Source organism: Pleurodeles waltl, chromosome 11 (genome assembly GCF_031143425.1).
Source record: "Pleurodeles waltl isolate 20211129_DDA chromosome 11, aPleWal1.hap1.20221129, whole genome shotgun sequence".
Taxonomy (NCBI): domain Eukaryota; kingdom Metazoa; phylum Chordata; class Amphibia; order Caudata; family Salamandridae; genus Pleurodeles; species Pleurodeles waltl.
The window spans coordinates 144424353-144446397 of record NC_090450.1 but is presented as its reverse complement, the minus strand read 5'-3'; the positions used below and the strand labels follow the sequence as shown (position 1 = coordinate 144446397).

General features: G+C 45.5%; 1 protein-coding gene across 2 annotated transcripts in view; it reads left to right on the top strand.

Moving 5' to 3' along the window:
• The window catches only part of GMPS (guanine monophosphate synthase), a 529284-nt gene that overhangs the window by 267600 nt on the left and 239639 nt on the right, over positions 1-22045 (top strand). For both annotated transcript variants that reach the window (XM_069213299.1, XM_069213300.1), the window contains 2 exons: positions 11698-11849; positions 12738-12911. In XM_069213299.1, coding sequence (XP_069069400.1) covers positions 11698-11849; positions 12738-12911 — 326 coding nt within the window. The remainder of the gene's footprint in view (positions 1-11697; positions 11850-12737; positions 12912-22045) is intronic.

Sequence of the window (22045 nt, the reverse complement as noted above, 5' to 3'; positions counted from 1 at the left end):
CCGACGCCCTGTTTGCACCCGGCTGCCCCTGTGCCACAGAGGGTGTGTGTTTGGTGCTTACCTGTGGTCCCCCGATGCTCTTCAAGACCCCCAGGTCTGCCCTCCGAAGACACGGGTACTTACCTGCCAGCAGATCTGAAACAGAGTGCGCCCAGTCTCCATAGGAGCCCATGTTAAATTTGCCTCAACTTTGACCTCTGCACCCGGCCTGCCCCGTGTTGATGGTGTTGGGTGTTTGGGTTTCACTTGAACCCCAACCTGTGACCTTCCTAACCCCCAGAGCAGAGAGTGGAACTGTAAGTCAAGTACCTACCTGTAAATCGTACTAACTCCCACCCCCACCCGATCTGTTTCTGAAAATAGCACTGTCTACTTTTAAAACAGATTATTGCCATATATTCTTAAACTTTATAACTTACTGATTCCAAACGTCATATTGATTCATATGTGAAATGCATATTTAGTAATGTACTTACCTGCAATTTGAATCTTGTGGTTCTAGAAATAAATTAAGAAAACATATTTGTGCTATATAAAAACCATTGGTCTGGAGTCATTGAGTGTGTGCTTCTTCTATTGTCTGTGTGTATGCAACAAATGCTTTGCACTACCTTCTGATAAGCCTAACTGCTTGACCACATTACCACAAAAGAGAGCATTAGTATTATCTACTTTAGCCTCTGTTAAACCTTTGGGGAACCCTTGGACTCTGTGCACACTATATCTCATTTTGATGTATTATATACAGAGACGGCTTCCTACAGATGACCACTAGAAAAGTTGTCTTCAAGCCCTGCGGCGTCTGTCGTGGACGGATGTCCGTGATGGAACCCCATCTTGTTTGACTTGAAGACCTGGGGTCAGTTGCAGAGCCAACGATCTTCATTGCAATCCGTCATCCTGGCATTTGGATATATTCCTCAAAAAGGAAAAGAGCAAGAAGTCAGAGGTTTCTGACTTTACCCCGTCTGTCGAAGTTATCCAACGCAACAAGGGAGCATCGTCATTAGAGGCCTGGCTCCACGGTTGCGCTTGTGCCTGGGCCCGCTATGTGCCTCCCTGAGTTTCCAGGAGCCGGAGCGACTACTGGCCAACTACCTGAAATTTAGGAGGACATGTGCCTCATATTTGGGTAGCCTGACCCGGCTGGCGTGCCTGCTGGCCCCTACAGGCTCCCCTCCAGCACATGTGCCCCTGGTGCCAGTCGGGCCCGTTGAATCCACCAATGGTACTAGTTATTCCATCTCGAAGTTCCTCTATGCCGGTATTGATGTTGATGCTCGCAATGACAGCCCCCAGCGGCACTGTCCCCATTCTCATCCCTGACGCCGTCACTGAGCTGGAAGAATGTTGTCCGAAGCTGACTCTGGCGCTTACAGGTTAGGACTTGGGGAAACTTGGGAGGGGCCACTGACCCTGATGAATACCAGCCCTAGACCCCAACATGGACTGGTGTGAGCACGTGGCAGATGCCAGTGGACTGGGTATCTCTCCAGACACTGACATGATCTCTCCTCCTACCGTGGCTACGGAGCAGGGAGCTTCTTTAGCTACAGGGGTGAGGAGTCTGTCTAAGGTCCTGGTCCTTACCCTGCTTTTATTGGCAGTTAAGACTAATATCTTGACAGAGGTGCTTCAGCTGGGAGTGACTCCCTCGCTTCTCCCATTTAATTAAGCCGTTACGGACTTCCTGCTTGGGACTTGGTTAAAGGCCATCACAGGGGCTTCTGTGACCTGGATAATTGCCCACTGTCAACAACCCACCACAGGGGACCCCGCCGGATATGGAACCCAAAAGGCTGGACACCTTAGGCAAGAGAACATTTTCTTCCACCAGCCTGGCGAAGCGGTCGCCGAACACCACTTGCCTTTCGGGACATTACTCTCATGCACTGTGGGATTCAGTTGTGCACGAGCCGTCCATGTTATTGCAGGAGGCTTGGGCCATAGTCTCCCAAGCCATGGCAGACTGGAGAGCCAAGTTCAAACTCGGATGTGGGCGAGACACGATTGACTCGTTAGACAGAGCGGTTTCTTTGGCAGTGGCCTTAAAGTGCCACTCCTGGCTAAGAATGACTGGTTTTTCAAGGATGTCCACACCTTGCATATGGACCTGCCATTTGATGGCTCCTATCTCCTCGAAGACCCGGTGGACCTGGCGATGGAGAGCTTCAAGGAATCCAGAATTATGGCCAGGTCAATGAGCCATCTATGGCCCCCCCACCCCCGTCTGCCTCTTGCTCCTTTTGTCGTCACGTTAGGGGTATACAGCCTCGTTCTTACCCGCCCAGCCACTACAGCACACAAGCTCCCAAGGACTCGTTACCCTCCGACCCTGTGGGTCAGACAGCTAGAGGTCGAGTCAGTCCACCTGCATGCCCCCTCACCCTCCCTGAGGCAGCCTCCAAACCTCTGTAGTTCACACTGCAACCAGTGGCAGGCAGAATATGCCATCATCTGCACCACTGGAGGTTGATAACATAGACCGCTGGGTTCTCCTGATTGAATGGCTACTCCTTCCCCTTTGTGACTACCACTTCACTCATGCCACCCACTTGAAACAGGCTGATGGAAGACCATCTGTCCTTACTCCGCCAAGAAGTAACAGCTCTTTTGTCCAAGGGAGCCATAGAGGGGGGTGCCAATTCCAAAAGTAGGTAGTGGTTGTTATTCCCACTACTTTCTGGAGCCCAGAAAGGATGAAGGCCTTCGTCCTATCCTAGACCAGCTCTCTCTCAATTTCTTCCTCTGAAAGGAGAAATTCAAAATGCTCATGCTGGCTCAAGTCCTGTATGCCCTGGACCCAGGAGACTAGATGGTAGCGTTGGAGTTGGCGGATGCTTATTTCCTCATTCCCGTCCTCCTGGCTGCCCACATAAGTTACCTGCTGTGCATGGTGTGCCACAAGCACTTTCAGTTCGCTGTGCTTACTTTTGGCCTTATCAGCACCTCTCAGGTGTTCACCAAATTGATGGAGATGGTTGCAGCTCATCTGTAGAAATCAGGGATACTTGTCTTTCGCCATCTCAATGACTGGCTCTTGAAGGCTGGCACACCCCAGGCAGTTGTCTTTCTTCCAGACTACGGCAGACCTCCTGCACTTGCTGGGGTTCTCTACCACTGTGCTTAAGTCACACCTGACTCTATCTCAGATGCCCTCTTTCATCGCAGTTGTTCTAGACACGGTGCAGATTTGGGCTTAACTTCCCGAACGGAAAGTCCAGGCTATTCAGGCTATTATACCGATTTTTCAGCCTCTGTCCTGGGTTTTGGTGACAGGGACTCTGAGGCTGCTGGACCACATGGGCTCCTGCATCCTGTTTGTTACATATGCCTGCTGGCAAATGCAGGCCCTACAGTGGGACCTGACGTTCTAGTTGGCGCAGCATCAGGGGAATCTCTCTGACAGTCCAGAACTTGGAGGGAACTGCAAAAGACTTGCCGTGGTGGTTAATGAACAGCGATTGGGTCAACGACAGACCACTCTCCCCACCCCAACCAGATATGACTGTCGCAATGGATGCATCACTCCTGGGATGGGTAGCCACCTGAGGGGGGATCAGGGGCCTCTGGTAGAATCTGTACTGCACATCAACCTACTGGCCCTGTGGGCGATCCAACTGACATTGAAAGCCTTTCTACTGTTTATCAAGGGAAAGCTAGTTCTGGTGTTCATGGACAATAGCACTGCTATGTGGTATTGCATAAACAGGGCAGGATGGGGTAGTGGAGTCCTATGTCTCTGGACATGGCTGGTACATCAGGGCATATCCCTGGTGGTTTATCACCTGGTGGGCTCTCTGAATCCTAGGATGGATGAACTCAATAGATAATGCCTAGAAGATCACAAATGGCATCTCCATCCGGCGGTGGTGCAAGGTTTCATTCAGCAGTGGGGAGAGCCTAGGTTAGATCAGTTTGCCAGTGCAGGAAATTTGCAATGTCAGCAGTTCTGCACGCTGGAGTTTCCGAGATGGCTCTCGCTCTGAGACTCTTTTAGTCTTGCGTGGAATTTAGGCCTTCTATACGCCTTTGCTCCCCCGCCAGTCCTGCCCAGAGTTCTCAAAAAGATCAGGAAAGTTCAGGCCCAAGTCATGTTTGTGGCTCTGGACTGGACTCAGAGTTTTTTTATTTTTTTATTTTATTTTTTTATTTTATTTTTTTGTCCCAGGCTGTTGAGCACGGCCATCAGTCCTCTGATCATACTTCCTCTTCAGGATGATCTTCTTTCGCAGCAGTAAGAAAGGGTTCTTCACCTAAAACTGTCAACGGGATTGCCTTAATGCATGGAGATTGAGTGGAAATAGTTGACAGGTATTGACAGTGTTATTTTGGAAGCCAGGCATTCCTCTACCATGAAAGTGAAAGCTTGCTGTTGAGGCAAGTTTGTGGCTTGGTGTGCAGAGAAACAATTTGACCCTCTCTCTGCTTCCCTGTTTCAAGTTCTTCTCTTTATACTTTCTCTTGCCCAGGAGGTCTCTGCTATCGGCACCGTATAGGGCTAGCTTTCTGTTATCTCAGCCTTTCTACAGTTGGCAGAGCAGCTATCCCTGTTCGAATGCCCGGTAGTAAATAGGTTTTTTTAAGTTCTGCGGCATATGATGCCTAATCTAGTGCTCACTCTCCTGATGTGAGACCCTTCTGAGCTACTGCTCAACTGTCCTCTCAGGCTTCTTAGCATCAAGATGGCCTTTCTTCTGGCAGTAACATCTGCCCAGAGGGTCAGTGAACTTTTGGATTTACCATCTAAGCCTCCGTTCCGAAACATCTTCCCAGACAAACTGCTTTTTCACACTAGAGCTTCCTTCTTGCCAAAAGTAGTCCCACCCTTTCATGTACGCTGGTCCATCACCCTCTCTACCTATTTATGCTCTGCCACATTCCTCTAAGTAAAAGGAGCTACTCCATCTTCTGGACCCAAAAAGAGCATTGCCATTCTTCCTTGACTGCACAAAAGAGTTACTGGTGAACGACCAACTCTTTGTGGGGTATGTCGGAGCAAAGCAGGGGAAGACCGTGCAGAAACAAACCATCTACCAATGGATCATGCTCTGCATTAAGATCTGTTATGCATTAGAAAAGAAGCAACCTCTTGAGAGTTTGTGTGCTCATTCCCCCAGAGCTACGGCTGCAACCACTGTGTTAGCACGCAAAGTTCTGGTCCTGGACACTGGCCAGGCAGCATCATGGGCTTCTGTATACATGCACACGATGCATTACTGCCTGGACAGTCAGGTCCCTCGAGACAGGTACTTTGCTCATTCAGTCCTGCAGGACTTATCTGATAGAGACTTCTAGCCGCTGAATCCTTACCTTAGAATTTCGTGGCGTCAACTTGGAATCTGGAATTTTTGCTGAGCAGTACTCTGCGCGCTCAGTCGGGTGGCGTTGTTCGGATCCACGTGGCACCATCAGCTGTCCATGACGTCACAATCACCTATAAAGGCACCACCCCGGTGCGTGTAGATCAGTTCTTTTCCTTCTGCTCCAGTTAAACAGAGATCCAGAATCAGGCTACCCTTGGTCTTTTTTGACAGGCCTTTTTTTTTACCTTTTAGTCGAGTCCTTTTGAAGTCTGTGCAGGATGACATACAGGAAGACAGGGTTCAAGCCGTGTGGCACCTGCCATTGCGCGATGTTGGTGACTGACCTCCACCAGGTATGTCTCTGGTGCCTGAACTGTGACCACAACATGAAGTCGTCTTCCGTCTGCCAGGCCATGGCCCGAAAGCTTTGAGAGAGCGGTCTCTGAAGCTCATGGCAGCAAGCCAGTCGACGTTTGTTGGCCCGCCTCCAAGGAGGTCATGTTCCCGATCGAGGTGGAGGTTGCGGGACTGCTCCACTCGAAGTCCTCCGTGCTCTCGGGGAAGAGACACAAGAAGTCGTCCAAGGGGACTTTGACTTTTCCCCGCCTGTCGACCAACAAGGTGTCTCGGGAACCTGATGTTCCGGGCACAGTTTCGCAGAACCGATACCAGGGCCAAATTTGAAGAGCCGGTCAGGACTAACCTCCTGACTGAGGTGCTTCAGCTGGGGGTTTCCCACATCAGAACCGTTGTTACCCTTTTACGAATCCATCACTGATGGCCTCCACTTCCCAAGGTGCCTTCCCTTCTCCTCCCCTGGATAGGGAATCCAAAAGGCTGGATCAGCATGGGAAGAAAATGTTTTCTTTTCCAGCCTGGCATTGTCTGTCCAGGTCCCAGAGGGAATGTGGGACACTCTCACAAGCTGTCAAAGATGGGAGAGATGCAGCGAAGTTTTACAATAATGTGTGGTTTGGACACGACTGACTCGCTGGGTAGGGCAATTTCATCGATCGTGGCCCTTCGTCGCCATGCCTGGCTTAGTACATCTGGCTTTTTGGGGGGAAGTCCAGGTAAACCTTATGGACATGTCCTTCGATGGCTTGAGCCTGTTCGGTAAAATGGCAGATTCAGCGCTAGAGCGATTCAAGGATTCTCGGGCTACAGCCAGGCCCTTGGACCTCTCGGCACCCCCTCACCAGCAGTCTGCCTTTCACCCCTTTTGAGGCTTTGGAAAGGGCGTGGTACCACGCCATCCACAGACCACCCACCGTCCTCCGTCAAGTCACCATCCTGTGCGAGGACAAGGTTGTGGTACCTTCAGACCCAGAGGGTCTGGCCAGAAGTCAACCACCACCCAGCCCCCCCTCCTCAACAGTGCCCAAGTCCTCCTAATATGATTCTAAAAGACCATATGCGTCCAGTTGGAAGGAGGATTCCATTTCACCTCCCTCATTGGCGATCCATATCATCGGACGAGTGGGTCTTACAGATACAGAAGGGCTATTCCCTCCCCTTCCTGTCTTTCCCTCCCTCTATGCATCCATTAAAAGAACAGCTCAAAGAGGATAACTTAATCCTGCTCCCTGAGGAAGTTATGGCTCTCTATGGAAGGGGAGCTATAGAAAGGGTCCTGATGTCAGAAGTAGACAGTGGTGGTTATTCCTGCTACTTTTTGATTCCTAAAAAGAACAAGGGCCTTCGCCCTATTCTGAATTTACAGGACGTCAATCTCTTCCTTAAAATGGAGAAATTTTAAGATGCTCACTTTTGCTCCGGTCTTGTCTGCCCTAGACCAAGGAAACCGAATGGTAGCACTGGACTTGCAGGATGCGTATTTTCGCATCCCATCCTGCCTGCCCACAGCCGTTACTTGCGGTTCAAGGTGGGCTATGAGTGCTTACAGTTTACCATGCTTTATGTCGGTCTCACCAGTGCCCCTTGAGTGTTCACAAAAGTGATGGGGGTGGTAGCAGATCATCTGCGCAGGTTAGGGATTTGTCTTCCCCCTACCTCGACGACTGGGTGTTGAAGGCTCCTATACCCCAGGCTTTTGTCATTTACCTTCAGATTACAGTGAACCTCCTGCATTCGCTGAGGTTAACTATAAACGTGCTGAAGTCACACCTGGCTCCTCTCAAAAGCTCACTTTCATTGGAGCTGTTCTGGACTCAGTGTAGTTTTGAGCTTATCCTCCTGAGCAGTGAGTTCAGGATATTCAGGTTATAATACCGATGTTTCAACCTCTAATGGATTTTGGTGAGACAGACTCTGAGGCTGTTGGGCCTCATGGCCTTCTGCATCCTGTTAGTCAAGCATGCCAGCTGACATATGAGGGCTCTGCAGTGGGACCTGAAGTTCCAATGGGCACAGCATCAGTGGAATCTCATTGACACTGTTCAGATCTCGGAGGGAACTGCAAAAGATCTGTAGTGGTGGTTCGTGAGCTGTGATTGGGTCAGATGCAGACCCCTCTCCCGTCCCCAGCCAGATTTCACTGAGTGACAGATGCGTCACTTCTAGGATGGGGTGGCCATCTGGTAGAGGTGAAGATCAGAAGTTTCTAGTCTCCGGCAGAATCCGGACTCCATATCAATTTACTGTAGCTCCGGGCGATCAGACTGGCATTTAAAGTATTCCTTCCTGATGTAAAAGGGAAGATAGTGCAGGTGTTCACGGACAACACTACCGCAATGTGGTACTGGAACAAGCAGGGCGGTGTGGGGTCGTGCACCCTTTGTCAAGAGGCCCTGCGTCCCTGGACATGGCTGAAACAGCAGGACATAATCCTGGCGGTTCATCACCTGGAAGGTTCTCTGCATGCCAGGGTAGACTAACTCAGCGGTTGATGCCTAGCAGATCACGAGTGGTGTCTCCACCCGTAAGCGGCGCAAGGACTCTTTCAGCAGTGGGGAGAACCTTGGTTAGATCTGATTGCCTCAGCAGAGAACGCGTAATGTCAGCAGACTTGTGCTTTGTAGTTTCCAAGGCAGCAATCGCTCAGCAAAGCTTTTCATCACAAGTCGAGTTCAGGCCTCCTGAACGCCTTTCTGCCCAAACCTCTCCCCAGAGTTCTCAAGAACGACCGGGCCCAAGTAATCCTAGTGGCTCCGGACTGGGCACGGAGAATCTGGAATCCTGAGCTTCAGAAAACGAGCATCGATTCTGTGATCAGGCTACCCCTTTGGGAGGATCTTTTTTTGCAACAGCAGGGGCGGGTTCTCCACCCAAAATTGTCAACTCTGTGTCTGCATGCGTGGAGATTGAGCAGCGACAGTTGGCTGCCTTTGACCTTCCTCCCGAAGTCTGTAAAGGTATTTTGGCAGCCAGGCATATGCCTGCCATTGGAAACGATTTGTATATTGTGCAGGAAGATCTATTGATCCTCTTACAGCTTCTCCTTCTGATAGCCTTCTCTGTATTATATCCCTTGCCCAGCAGGGTTCTGCCTTGGGTACTCTCATAGGCTATCTTTCCTCCTTATCGGCGTTCCATCGGCTGCCTGATCAGACTTCAATTTTTAAGTCTCCTATTGTACATAGATTACTTAAAGCGCTTGTACATATGTTTCCCCTACACCTTTGTTATGCCTCAGTGGGATTTAAATCCGGTCTTCACATTTCTCATGCGTGCTCCCTTTGAGCCCTTACACAACTGTCCTCTCCTGCTACTCACCATCAAGACCGCCTTCTTAGTGGCAGTAACATCTGCCAGGAGGGTGAGATGCAAGCTTTTTCCTCTAAGCCACCATATCTAACTATGCTCCCAGGCAAGGTCGTTTACAGAACACGTGCCTCTTTCCTTCCCAAGATGGTGACCTAATTTCACCTGGGTCAGAATATCACCCTGTCTACCTTCTTGCTCCACCGCATCCCCCTAAGAAAGAGGAGCAACTCCACCGACTGGACCCAAAAGAGCATTGTCGTTCTAGACAACACAAAAGAATTCCAGGTGGATGACCAACTCTTTGTGGGGTATATGGGAGCAAAGAAGGGTCGGGCAGTGCAGAAACAAACCATTTCAGGCTGGGTCGTTCTCGGCATTAAGATCTGCTACGCACCGGCCAAGAAACAGCCTTCTGAGGGCTCATTCTACCAGAGGCATAGGTGCTACCACTGAGCTAACACGGGGTGTTCCAGTCCTGGATATCTGTCAGGCAGCAACCAGGACATCTTTGCACACGTTTGCAAAACACTACTGCCTGGACAGTCTGGTCTGAAGAGACAGACACTTTGCCTGTTTGGTCCTACAGGACTTTCTAGTGTAAGAAGATCTATCTGCAGCCCACCGCCAGGAGGTTATGGCGTGGGTATCTATTCTAATGTAAGGCATCTGCAGCTAGAAGTCTCTATCTTATAAACAAGTTACTTACGTTTGGTAACGCATTATCTAATAGAGACTGTAGCTGCAGACTCCTTACACCCACCCATGCCACCCCGCTCTGCAGATATGTCTAATAGTGCCAGGGATTGTCCCTCTCAGGGCCCTAGTTTTTTGCACAGATGAACTGTTAGTTCTATCTGTGGCTCTGTGCTTTTGGCGTGGATGTTTGTGGGGAAAAAGAACTGATGTACACACACTGGGGTGGTGCCTTTATAGGTGACCGTGACGTCCCACATAGCTCCAACGACGACGTCTTGCGGATCTGAACGATGCCACCTGATGACGCATGCATGGTACTGCTCAGCAAAAATTCCAGATTCCAGGCTGATGCCAGGGAATTCTAAGGTAAGGACTCTGCAGCTAGATAGTCCCTACCAGATAATGTGTTATCGAAGGTAAGTAAATTGTTCTTTAGGGTGAAACAGTTTTACAGACTGGGGTGGGAATGGGGGTCTGGCTCCTCCTAGGGGGCCTCAAGCGATCCGGGTGTGGGGGGGGTGCGGGGGGGGGGGGGGTGTAACAGTGCTTTGTTTTGAGCAGAAAATAATTGATTGCATTTAAAAAAAAATATTTAACACAACCTAAGTGCAATATTTCAATAAGTCTAGACATACTTGAACATTGCAAACTTAATAGAATAAATGTGAAGAATTCTGGGGGGGGGGGGGGGCAATTACTTTTTTTTTTCCACTGGGGACGCAGCATTAGAAAGTTTGAAATCCAGTCTAAGGTAAGGGATCTGCGACTAGAAGTCTATCAGATGAACAAGTTATTTACATCCTATAACGTCTAATCTGATAGAGACTGTCTAGCTGCACATTTCTCACTGGCCCACACCGCCTCCCCACTCTGCAAACGGATTTCTAGGGATAGGGTTTTCCCCTTTAAGGGACCTAGTTTTACACACTAGTGGTCTGTGCTCTTCGTGACTCTGTGCTGCTCTGGTGTGGAAAGTTGTGAAAAGAAATAGACAGCACGCTTGAGTGGCGCCTGTATAGGCATAGCACACATCACTTCCAGCGCGGGCGCCACCACATGGAGCCGAGTGACTCCACTTTTCCGGCATGTATGTGTACTGCTCACGTACTGCACATAGGTTTACGGGAAAACTGCTTAAAAGCATCACTTAACACATTTAGTAGGTGCATGAGCCTCCCCTATTGGGAATTTGTCATTGTCTCACATATAATTTATGTTATCACATATTGGTTGTCTCCCTCCCACAAGTGGAGCCTTTGCTGCATGTGCCGAGGTTCTCCTCTGCATGGGGTACAGAGACTGCACACCTTGCAGAAGTATCCACCTAACGCTAATAAGCAGAAAATTATAAAAAGGAAGATGAGGCTGGACAAAAATTGTTCCTTTCTGCATGAAATATGCAGAAATGTCTCCTTTCTCCCCAATTACCTCCATTTTGCATGGAGTCTCTAACTCATGTGTATTGTTTTTTTCCCTCTCATGTAACCCTTTTTTCATTCTCTTCTTCCACTGTTTTTCCTGCATGAAGCCCTAATATCCAATGTATTTCTTACCTTTTACATGTTATTCTTGCAGTGAGGGCGTGGCTCTGTCATACCTATAAGAACATTTGAGCAGTCCTTACTCTTTTTTTCCCCTCACATCTAATTATCTTTTTCTCTTTCCTTTATTGCTTGTACATCTTGCTGCAGGTGCTTCCAATGTAGAACGTAACTCTTGCTTGTTCGTTCCTCCCAGTCTTCTGCTTTGCTCCCTGCTCTGAAGCAGCCTCCTCACTGACACTAGAGACATTTTTATAGAATGGCTGGTGAGAAGCCAAGATTCAGTAGTTGATCTTATCCATGCACCCTTGTTTTCCAGCTGTGCAAGGCAACTTGGAATCTGCCTCTCAACAGGTTGTGCAGCCAACAATATCCATTTTGAAGATGTTCTTAAGCCTTTTAACGTAGCAGTACCAGAAGCACTAAAATGTTCGACATTTTTCCATCTTCTTTTGCTTTAATAGTAAAATAAATTATTGCTTTTACAGTCGTTAATGCAGCACATTCTTTCTACAATGGCACAACAACTCTGCCAATCTCAGAAGAAGATAGAACACCACGAAAAAGAATAAGCAAAACACTCAATATGACAACAAACCCAGAGGAAAAAAGGAAAATTATTGGGGACACCTTCGTAAAGGTATTTGTCAAATATTTTTTGTTTTGCTCAGAATTAAAACCAATTAGATTTTGCATGAAACACTTTTATGATGTACTTTTTTCTTTTTGCCATTGAAATGTTTTCAAATGGTAACCAAGACGTGTTATTTATAGAGGTATGGTGCAAAAGGTGTTAAATAACCCAGTCGCACTGATACACCTGCACATTCTAGGAATCCTTTCAACCTGAGCCCATTCTTCCCACATTTTTTTCAGTGGACATTTTGTCTTTACCATTGGCGTTTTTCTAGGTTCTGTGACTTCATATATGGCTTAATATTGCACCATAAACATTGTTTAAGACTGTGTACTATTGACTAATACATCATGGTTTATATTTACCAACGGCTCACTGTAAATTTAAAATAAATAAGTTTAATACATAATTGTTTTCCTTGGTTTCACATATGTCTCATGGGACTAGATTCCCTTAGTTTCTCAGTTGCCAGGAAAATCTTCAAAATATGCCCCCCCCCCCCCCTTTTTTTTTTTGTAGGCCACAATCTGAGCTATCGTGAACAATTTATTTTCAAACACACTTTTTCAGGGCCCCTGAATTTGAAATACATAGGTTCTAATGTTTCTATTAAATTGGGTAGCTGTAATACATATAACTGTAAACCAAGCTTTTGTTAATTATGTTTTTCATAACCCTACTTGATTTCACTGTTTTTAATGATAGTATTGCAGCAGGTTCACCTTTTATCAAATTTATCTTTAACAAAAATGGTTCCTGAGATTTGATACTCAATTATCAAACTGATTTCAAATTACTTAGCAATTGTGTGTGTGTACCTAATGCATTTGAAACGTCCATGGTGTCACTGTTTACAGAAACCTAAATGTTAAAAGCGTGTCTTTTTCTTAGATAGCAAATGAAGTGATTGGGGATATGAACCTGAAACCGGAAGAGGTCTTTCTTGCACAAGGAACTTTAAGGCCAGATTTAATTGAAAGTGCCTCTCTTATTGCTAGTGTCAAAGCTGAAGTTATCAAAACACATCATAATGATACAGAGCTCATCCGCAAGCTAAGAGAAGAGGTAGGCCTATTTGTAATTGTTGTTTTTTGTATGGTATAAAGTATAGTGAAAGAGGAAACCTGGGACTGACAATCTGGAAATTGTGTTCATGTAGACCTTGTCTTCTTAAGGTTCTTTAATCTTGAAGACCACCCCACCTTACTGGGCTTTGGGAAGTTATCACAATAACTATCGAGAGTAACCGTCTATACAAATTCAGGAACTGTGCATTGTACAGTTTAATGGTACATGTCTGCAGAGAATGAAAGGTACATATGTCTTTAATTGCACATGCCCTCTACTTTTGTTTCTTGAGGCATCAAGAAGAAGATATTGCTGTAACTTACCTTTCTTTACAGGACTTCTTAATATCTAATTAGCCAATGTCTGACTCGTAGGACTGCATTCCCTTGGGGACAGACCGTGATTGTGACAAGTTCCATCATTATTATATGTGTTATCTGATTTCATAGCAGGTTACCCCATTGCTGATATGGAAAGCTGTCATAGTAAATAGTTGGTAACGTTATTTTTTTTTCTCAGATCCAGCAATGTAGGATGGGTCTATCAGTGAGGCATTTAGAGAAACAATGCTGGACTCGATAGCGAAAATTACCCGGGTTTAGTTGGTGGCTGTTTCAAGTCCAACCATGAACTATGCATTTAACATATAAATCTCAAGCACTTCTGCTATTGCTCTGGCTGTACATTTTGTAATCCTGCATTATCAGTCTCTCGTGTTATTTAATCACAGTGCTCTTGTGGGCCAGCTGTAATTCTTACAGAATTTAGAGCTCTTCCACCTGGAACATCAAATATTCAACTTAGAATGGCAGTTGTCTATTCCAATTACTGTGTCTCTGAAAGTTGTTCTTAACAGCTGTTTTTAGAGCACTCCCAAACAGTTAATGGACACTATACTCAACATGGTTCTAGAAAGTTGCACCCTCCAAATGATTTTTGTAGAGCCCAAATTCTAGTTGGAATTGCCTTGCATATTTCAAGGAGCTTCGGATCTTTAAACAAAGATTAGTCTGCCCACTTTCTAATTCTTTGGCACTTGGCAATTTAACGGGACAGTTTCTGGATATTAAACGTACCTCTAATCTGGAGGCTTTCATGGATCAGATAGAACCGCCATTTATACGTGCACTTTACTTACAATACAGGTATCTGAATTTGCCTGTGAATTTAAGTAAAAGCGAATGGAAGCAGTCTACTGTATCTTCGACTTGCCCAGCCAGCAACCTCTGTCCCGAATCTATAGAGTGTTTTTTTTTTGCCCTATGAATGTGAAGACCATAAGAAGATGGATAGTACCAGCCTGCGGATTAATGTGTATTTCTCGATCAGCAGAAGCTGTGCGCATTTTAAGATCAGATAATACAGAATGGTTTGTGGGTTTCGTATCTAGGTACCTCCTTTTTGCCTGGCGGATTAGGAACAAAATATTATCCCAGAATTAGTACCTTTACATTTTGTTTTGGTATAGCTATTATCATTGTTGATGACATCTTAGGTCATATTGTTGTACATCTTGTATATTGATTGCTGGAAATGTACTTTGTGTTTTATATATATTTTTTTATGTGTTTTGTAAGACAATGTTGTTTTTAATGTAAATTATCATATATTGTTCCAATAAAATTACTGCTATATATAGCCAAAAAAGCAATTGTATCCACAGTGATAAAGGGGCGGACCCTGCTGTGGTTTAGCTCACTGAGCGCTTTTATTTAAATCTTTGCTGCTGTCAAACGTGTTTCGGCTGCATCCACAACATTGATCCCTGACCCAGAAGCATTGTTTCCTACATGTATTTACAACTCCATAGTGTGTGGTGTCATGACCAACACTGAAAACACTCTCTTGACAACATATTGCAAATCAAGGTTACTAAATAGCACTTTTGTGCAAACTAAATGACACATCGAGAATCATTTAAACTGCTTGTATCATTAAATCGTGTGTAATGTGCAAAATCAATTCTGTATTGTGGAGACTGATGACTATTATTACTTAGCATATAATAATTCATCACTCTTTAGATTTACATCAATTGCAATATGCCTTCCTAGATCATTGCCATCATTCGGTATAACTAAACAAGGATCATTAACAATATCAATTGAGCCCAAGTGAACAAGTGATCCAATATTACTTGCCATAATAAACATTCATAACTGATAATATATGGCCTACAAATGTAGTAGCTTTCCCTACCAATTCATTTTTAGACAGTTAAAGTTCACCTAACAACAATTCAGTTGCCCATGCCCGATGTACCCACAAAAAAGGAAAATAAAATAATTTAAGACCACTCACCACTGTGAATTTACAAAAATAAACCATCATTAACTTCTCATGGTCCTGGAGAGTTCACATATTGCTCTTATGCTTTTTCTTCACTGTTAAAGCCTTTGGGACTTCTAGTTTCAAGCTCAATAATGTATCTAGACTCTAGTCTCCTCAGTACTCGCTCTCCATTTCCAGCTCTGATGTTAGTAGTGATTGCATCTGTAACGAAGTAAACTAAACCAATCATATGTCATTGCTGTTCCTGAAAGAGGCTGATCCCTATTTTGGGATGGCCTTCAAGTGTTTTAATATCCTTTTATGGACCGGGAGGGTGGTACTTCCAATGTAAAGAAAACACATGGACATTTTAAGGCGTACACCACATACCTAATTTTACAATAATTACTTTTAATTATTTTCTTTCTGTTTGTTAGAAGTGATGTTTTTTCATTGATGTTTATCCCATGCTCACAGGCCTTACACTTGCCACATTTTCAGAACCCTGAGTTCTGCTCCAGCCAGGTTTTCTTTTCTTGAAAATTAACTTCAGGACTACTATTGACCAAGCTATCTCGCATTGCCCTAGCTCTCCTGAACGTTACTCTTGTCTACGTGGAGCTGTCTTACCAATCACAGGGACACTTTTAATGAATATATATGTTCGATGGCATATGTTGCTGCAGATACACATGTTTCGCACAGTCCGCTGCCTGGTGTTGGGCTCGGAGTATTACAAGTTGTTTTTCTTCGAAGAAGTCTTTTTTGGTCACGGGACCGAAGGACTCCTCCCTCTTCGGCTCCATTGCGCATGGGCGTCGACTCCATCTTAGATTGTTTTTTTCCACTGTCTGGTTCGGACGTATTCCTTTTCGCTCCGTGTTTCGGTTCGGAAAGTTAGTCAGAATCTCGGAAGAAAGCGTCGGTATTGTTCCGTTCGGTATCGGGATAGTTAGGTACATAGACACCGATCATCGGAAGACTTTGGGGTAGCTTCGATTCCCCCATCGGGGCCTGGTCGGCCCGACCGCGTGCGACATCGAAGCCGATGGAACGGACCCCGTTTCGTTTCTGCCCAAAATGTCACAGTAAGTATCCTTATACAGATCAGCACTTGGTCTGTAACTTGTGCTTGTCCCCCGAGCACAAGGAGGATACCTGTGAGGCCTGTCGAGCCTTCCGGTCCAGAAAAACACTCCGGGACCGAAGAGCCAGGCGTCTACAAATGGCGTCCACGCCAACAAAACAACGTTTCGACGACGAAGAGGAAACATTCTCGGTTCCGGAATCAGAATCCGGAGGCTCCGACGTCGAACAACAGCAACAAACAGTGAGTAAGACGTCGAAAATTAAAACTATCGAGAAGACAAAAGCCCAGGGGACGCCACTGCCAACAGGCCATGGCTCGACCCATAAAACCGGCGACCCGTCGAAGGCGCCGAAAAAGGGCACGCCCATAGCGAAGACACCCGACTCCGGTCGAGGGACCGCCATGGAGCAACCTCGGAGCCGAGATAGCGGCTCCAAGAGGCAAAAACAAGATGCCGGCACCGAAAAACATCGGCACCGAGACACACTGCCGAAAGCCACAAAAATTGTGTCGGTGCCGAAGCCGAAAAAAGATTCTCTCTCGGCGCCGAAAAGTTCCACACCTTCATCCTACACAGAGGAACAAGGAATAAGTGGCCAGATGCACAGATTTGGACAAGAGCTCCAAAGTGTAGAATCAGACTACACACAAAAGAGACTGTACATCCAGCAAAACACAGGGAAGATATCAACCCTTCCCCCAATAATGAGGAAAAGAAGGATCGGACTTCTCAAGGATGACGCACAAGCCAAAGTGGTTAAAAAAGTCACGCCTCCGCCCTCTCCACCACAACAGGCATCGCCGGCACAAACACCGCCACAAATGCACTCACCAGCGCAAACTACCATAAGTCAAGATAATCAGGATCAAGACGCTTGGGACCTATATGACACCCCAGTGCCGGACAATGATCCCGATTCATACCCCACAAAGCCGTCACCGCCAGAGGACAGTACCTCATACTCACAACTGGTGGCTAGGGCTGCAGAATTCCACAATGTCCAACTGCATTCCGATCCTATAGAGGATGATTTTTTATTTAACACCCTCTCGGCTACACATAGCCAATATCAATGTCTCCCAATGCTACCAGGGATGTTACGGCATGCAAAACACATTTTTGAAGAGCCCGTAAAATCAAGAGCCATCACCCCAAGGGTGGATAAGAAATACAAACCACCACCCACAGACCCAGTGTTTATTACTTCGCAGTTACCACCTGACTCCGTAGTAGTAGGGGCAGCTCGCAAGAGAGCAAATTCCCATACATCTGGCGACGCCCCACCTCCGGACAAAGAAAGCTGAAAATTTGATGCGGCAGGAAAAAGAGTAGCATCACAGGCAGCCAACCAGTGGCGCATCGCAAATTCTCAAGCGCTGCTGGCCAGATATGACCGCGCACACTGGGATGAGATGCAACTTCTCGTAGACCATGTTCCCCAGGAATACCAAAAAAGGGCGCAGCAAATAGTTGAAGAGGGACAAACAATCTCAAACAATCAAATCCGCTCTTCACTGGACGCAGCCGATACTGCAGCGAGAACAGTCAACACTGCTGTCACCATAAGGAGACACGCTTGGCTCCGCACTTCAGGCTTCAAACCTGAAATCCAGCAGGCTGTCCTTAATATGCCCTTCAACGAGAAACAACTTTTTGGCCCTGAGGTGGACACAGCCATTGAAAAACTTAAAAAGGACACAGACACGGCCAAAGCCATGGGCGCACTCTACTCCCCGCAGAGCAGAGGCTCTTTTAGAAAAACTCCATTTAGAGGGGGGTTTCGTGGCCAATCCACAGACACCACCAGCCAACAAACAAGAACCACACCATATCAGGGTTCATTCGAAAGGGGAGGTTTCAGGGGATATAGAGGGGGTCAATTCCCAAGGAGTAGGGGAAGATTCCAGACTCCAAAAACACCTCCACCTAAACAGTGACTTTCAAGTCACAGAACCCCTTCACTCAACACCAGTGGGGGGAAGACTAAGCCAATTCTACCAATCTTGGCAGCAGATTACAACAGACAATTGGGTATTAGCAATAATCCAACATGGCTATTGCATAGAATTCCACAAATTCCCACCAAACATCCCTCCAAAAACACGCAAAATGTCACCACAACATTTAGAACTTTTAGGACTAGAAGTTCAAGCACTACTGCAAAAGGATGCAATAGAGTTAGTACCAGTACAACAAAAAAACACAGGAGTTTACTCCCTGTACTTTCTAATTCCAAAAAAAGACAAAACATTAAGACCAATATTAGATCTCAGGACACTAAATACCTACATCATATCGGACCACTTTCACATGGTCACACTACAAGACATCATTCCACTGCTCAAACAGCAAGATTACATGACCACATTAGACCTAAAAGATGCGTACTTTCATATACCGATACACCCTTCTCACAGAAAGTACCTAAGGTTCGTATTCAAAGGAATACATTACCAATTCAAAGTGTTGCCATTCGGAATAGCAACTGCACCAAGAGTGTTCACAAAATGTCTAGCAGTAGTAGCAGCACATATCAGGAGACAACAGATACATGTGTTTCCTTACCTGGACGATTGGCTAATCAAGACCAACACAGTAAAAAAGTGCACAAACGACACCACATATGTCATACAAACCCTTCACAAACTGGGTTTCTCCATCAACTATACAAAATCACACCTCGAACCGTGTCAGACACAACAATATCTAGGAGCAACCATCAACACATCAAAGGGAATTGCCACTCCAAGTCCACAAAGAGTGCAAGCATTCCACAAGGTAATAAGTGCTATGTTTCCAAACCAAAAGATACAAGCAAAATTTGTGCTAAAACTTCTAGGCATGATGTCATCATGCATAGCCATTGTCCCAAACGCAAGACTACACATGCGACCCTTACAACAGTGCCTAGCATCACAATGGTCACAGGCACAGGGTCAACTTCAAGATCTGGTGTTGGTAGACCGCCAAACATACCTCTCGCTTCTATGGTGGAACAGCAACAATTTAAACAAAGGGCGGACATTTCAGGACCCAGTGCCTCAATACGTTATAACAACAGATGCTTCCATGACAGGGTGGGGAGCACACCTCAATCACCACAGCATTCAAGGACAATGGGATGTACACCAAACAAAATTTCATATCAATTACCTAGAACTGTTAGCAGTATTTCTAGCGTTAAAAGCCTTTCAACCCATAATAACACACAAATACATTCTTGTCAAAACAGACAACATGACAACAATGTATTATTTAAACAAACAAGGAGGAACACACACAACACAATTGTGCCTCCTAACACAAAAAATATGGCAGTGGGCGATTCACAACAACATTCGCCTAATAGCACAATTTATTCCAGGGATCCTTAAACCAACTAGCAGACAACCTTTCGCGAGACCACCAACAAGTCCACGAATGGGAAATTCACCCCCAAGTTCTGAACAAGTACTTTCAAATTTGGGGAACACCCCAGATAGATTTGTTCGCAACAAAAGAAAACGCAAAATGCCAAAACTTCGCATCCAGGTACCCACACCGCGAATCACAAGGCAATGCTCTATGGATGAGTTGGTCAGGGATATTTGCATACGCTTTTCCCCCTCTCCCTCTCCTTCCATATCTAGTAAACAAGTTGAGTCAAAACCAACTCAAACTCATACTGATAGCACCCACATGGGCAAGACAACCTTGGTATACAACTCTACTAGACCTTTCACTAGTACCGCATGTCAAACTACCCAACAGACCAGATCTGTTAACACAACACAAACAACGGATCAGGCATCCAAACCCAGCATCATTGAATCTGGCAATTTGGCTCCTGAAATCCTAGAATTCGGACACTTAGACCTCACACAAGAATGCATGGAGGTCATAAAACAAGCTAGAAAAGCTTCCACTAGACACTGCTATGCATCTAAGTGGAAAAGATTTGTTTGCTACTGCCATACCAATCAAATCCAACCATTGCATGCCTCTACAAAGGACATAGTAGGATACTTACTACATTTGCAAAAAGCGAATCTCGCTTTTTCATCTATAAAAATACACCTCGCAGCAATATCTGCTTACCTACAAACTACTCATTCATCGTCTCTATTTAGAATACCAGTTATTAAAGCATTCATGGAAGGGCTAAAAAGAATTATACCACCAAGAACACCACCAGTTCCTTCATGGAACCTTAACATCGTCTTAACAAGACTCATGGGTCCACCTTTCGAACCCATGCATTCCTGTGAAATGCAATATCTAACCTGGAAAGTCGCATTTCTCATTGCAATCACATCCCTCAGAAGAGTAAGTGAAATACAGGCATTTACCATACAAGAACCATTTATTCAAATACACAAAAATAAAATAGTTCTAAGAACAAATCCAAAATTTCTACCAAAAGTAATCTCACCATTCCATTTAAATCAAACAGTAGAATTGCCAGTGTTCTTCCCACAACCAGATTCCGTGGCTGAAAGGGCACTACATACATTAGACATCAAAAGAGCACTAATGTACTACATTGACAGAACAAAGCTAATCAGGAAAACAAAACAACTGTTCATAGCTTTTCAAAAACCACACATAGGAAATCCAATCTCTAAACAAGGCATTGCTAGATGGATAGTCAGATGTATTCAAACATGCTATCTTAAAGCCAAAAGAGAATTGCCTATTACACCAAAGGCACACTCAACCAGAAAGAAAGGTGCTACAATGGCCTTTCTAGGAAACATTCCTATGAGCGAAATATGTAAGGCTGCAACCTGGTCTACGCCTCATACATTTACTAAACACTACTGTGTAGACGTACTAAATGCACAACAAGCTACAGTGGGCCAAGCTGTACTAAGAACATTATTCCAAACTACTTCAACTCCTACAGGCTAAACCACCGCTTTTTAGGGGAGGTAACTGCTTTATAGTCTACAGTCAAAATGGGGAGCACCCTGTCTTCCATTCCAGCATTTGTGACCCCAAGGCATCATGGTAAATGCAGTCATTAGCACGAATTTGAATAGAGTTTTGAAAGTTTTTCACCATAAGTTGGTGCGGTGAGTGGCGTATCTTCGGACACGTGTTTCTGGCTATTTGGCCGTCATCAGCGAAGAGCAACGTGTAGCTGGCGGGGTTGCTTGAAATGCCGCCTTGAAAGTATTCACAGGTTTAAGTACCACTCAAGAAAGCTATATGCGAAACATGTGTATCTGCAGCAACATATGCCATCGAACTGAAAATGTCACTTACCCAGTGTACATCTGTTCGTGGCATTAGTCGCTGCAGATTCACATGTGCCCTCCCGCCTCCCCGGGAAGCCTGTAGCCGTTTAGAAGTAGATCTTAAACACTTGTACATTTGTAAATAATTATTATAAACTTTTTATGTACATACGTATTCACTCCATTGCATGGGCACTATTTATAGCAAACAACTCCATCCTCACCCTCTGCGGGGAAAACAATCTAAGATGGAGTCGACGCCCATGCGCAATGGAGCCGAAGAGGGAGGAGTCCTTCGGTCCCGTGACCAAAAAAGACTTCTTCGAAGAAAAACAACTTGTAATACTCCGAGCCCAACACCAGGCAGCGGACTGTGCGAAACATGTGAATCTGCAGCGACTAATGCCACGAACAGATGTACACTGGGTAAGTGACATTTTCAATATATATATATATATATATATATATATACACGCACACTTTATACTTACTATGAGTATGCTTTTACCATTCATGCCTTTACAATGGAATTCATTGTATAGTCATCTGT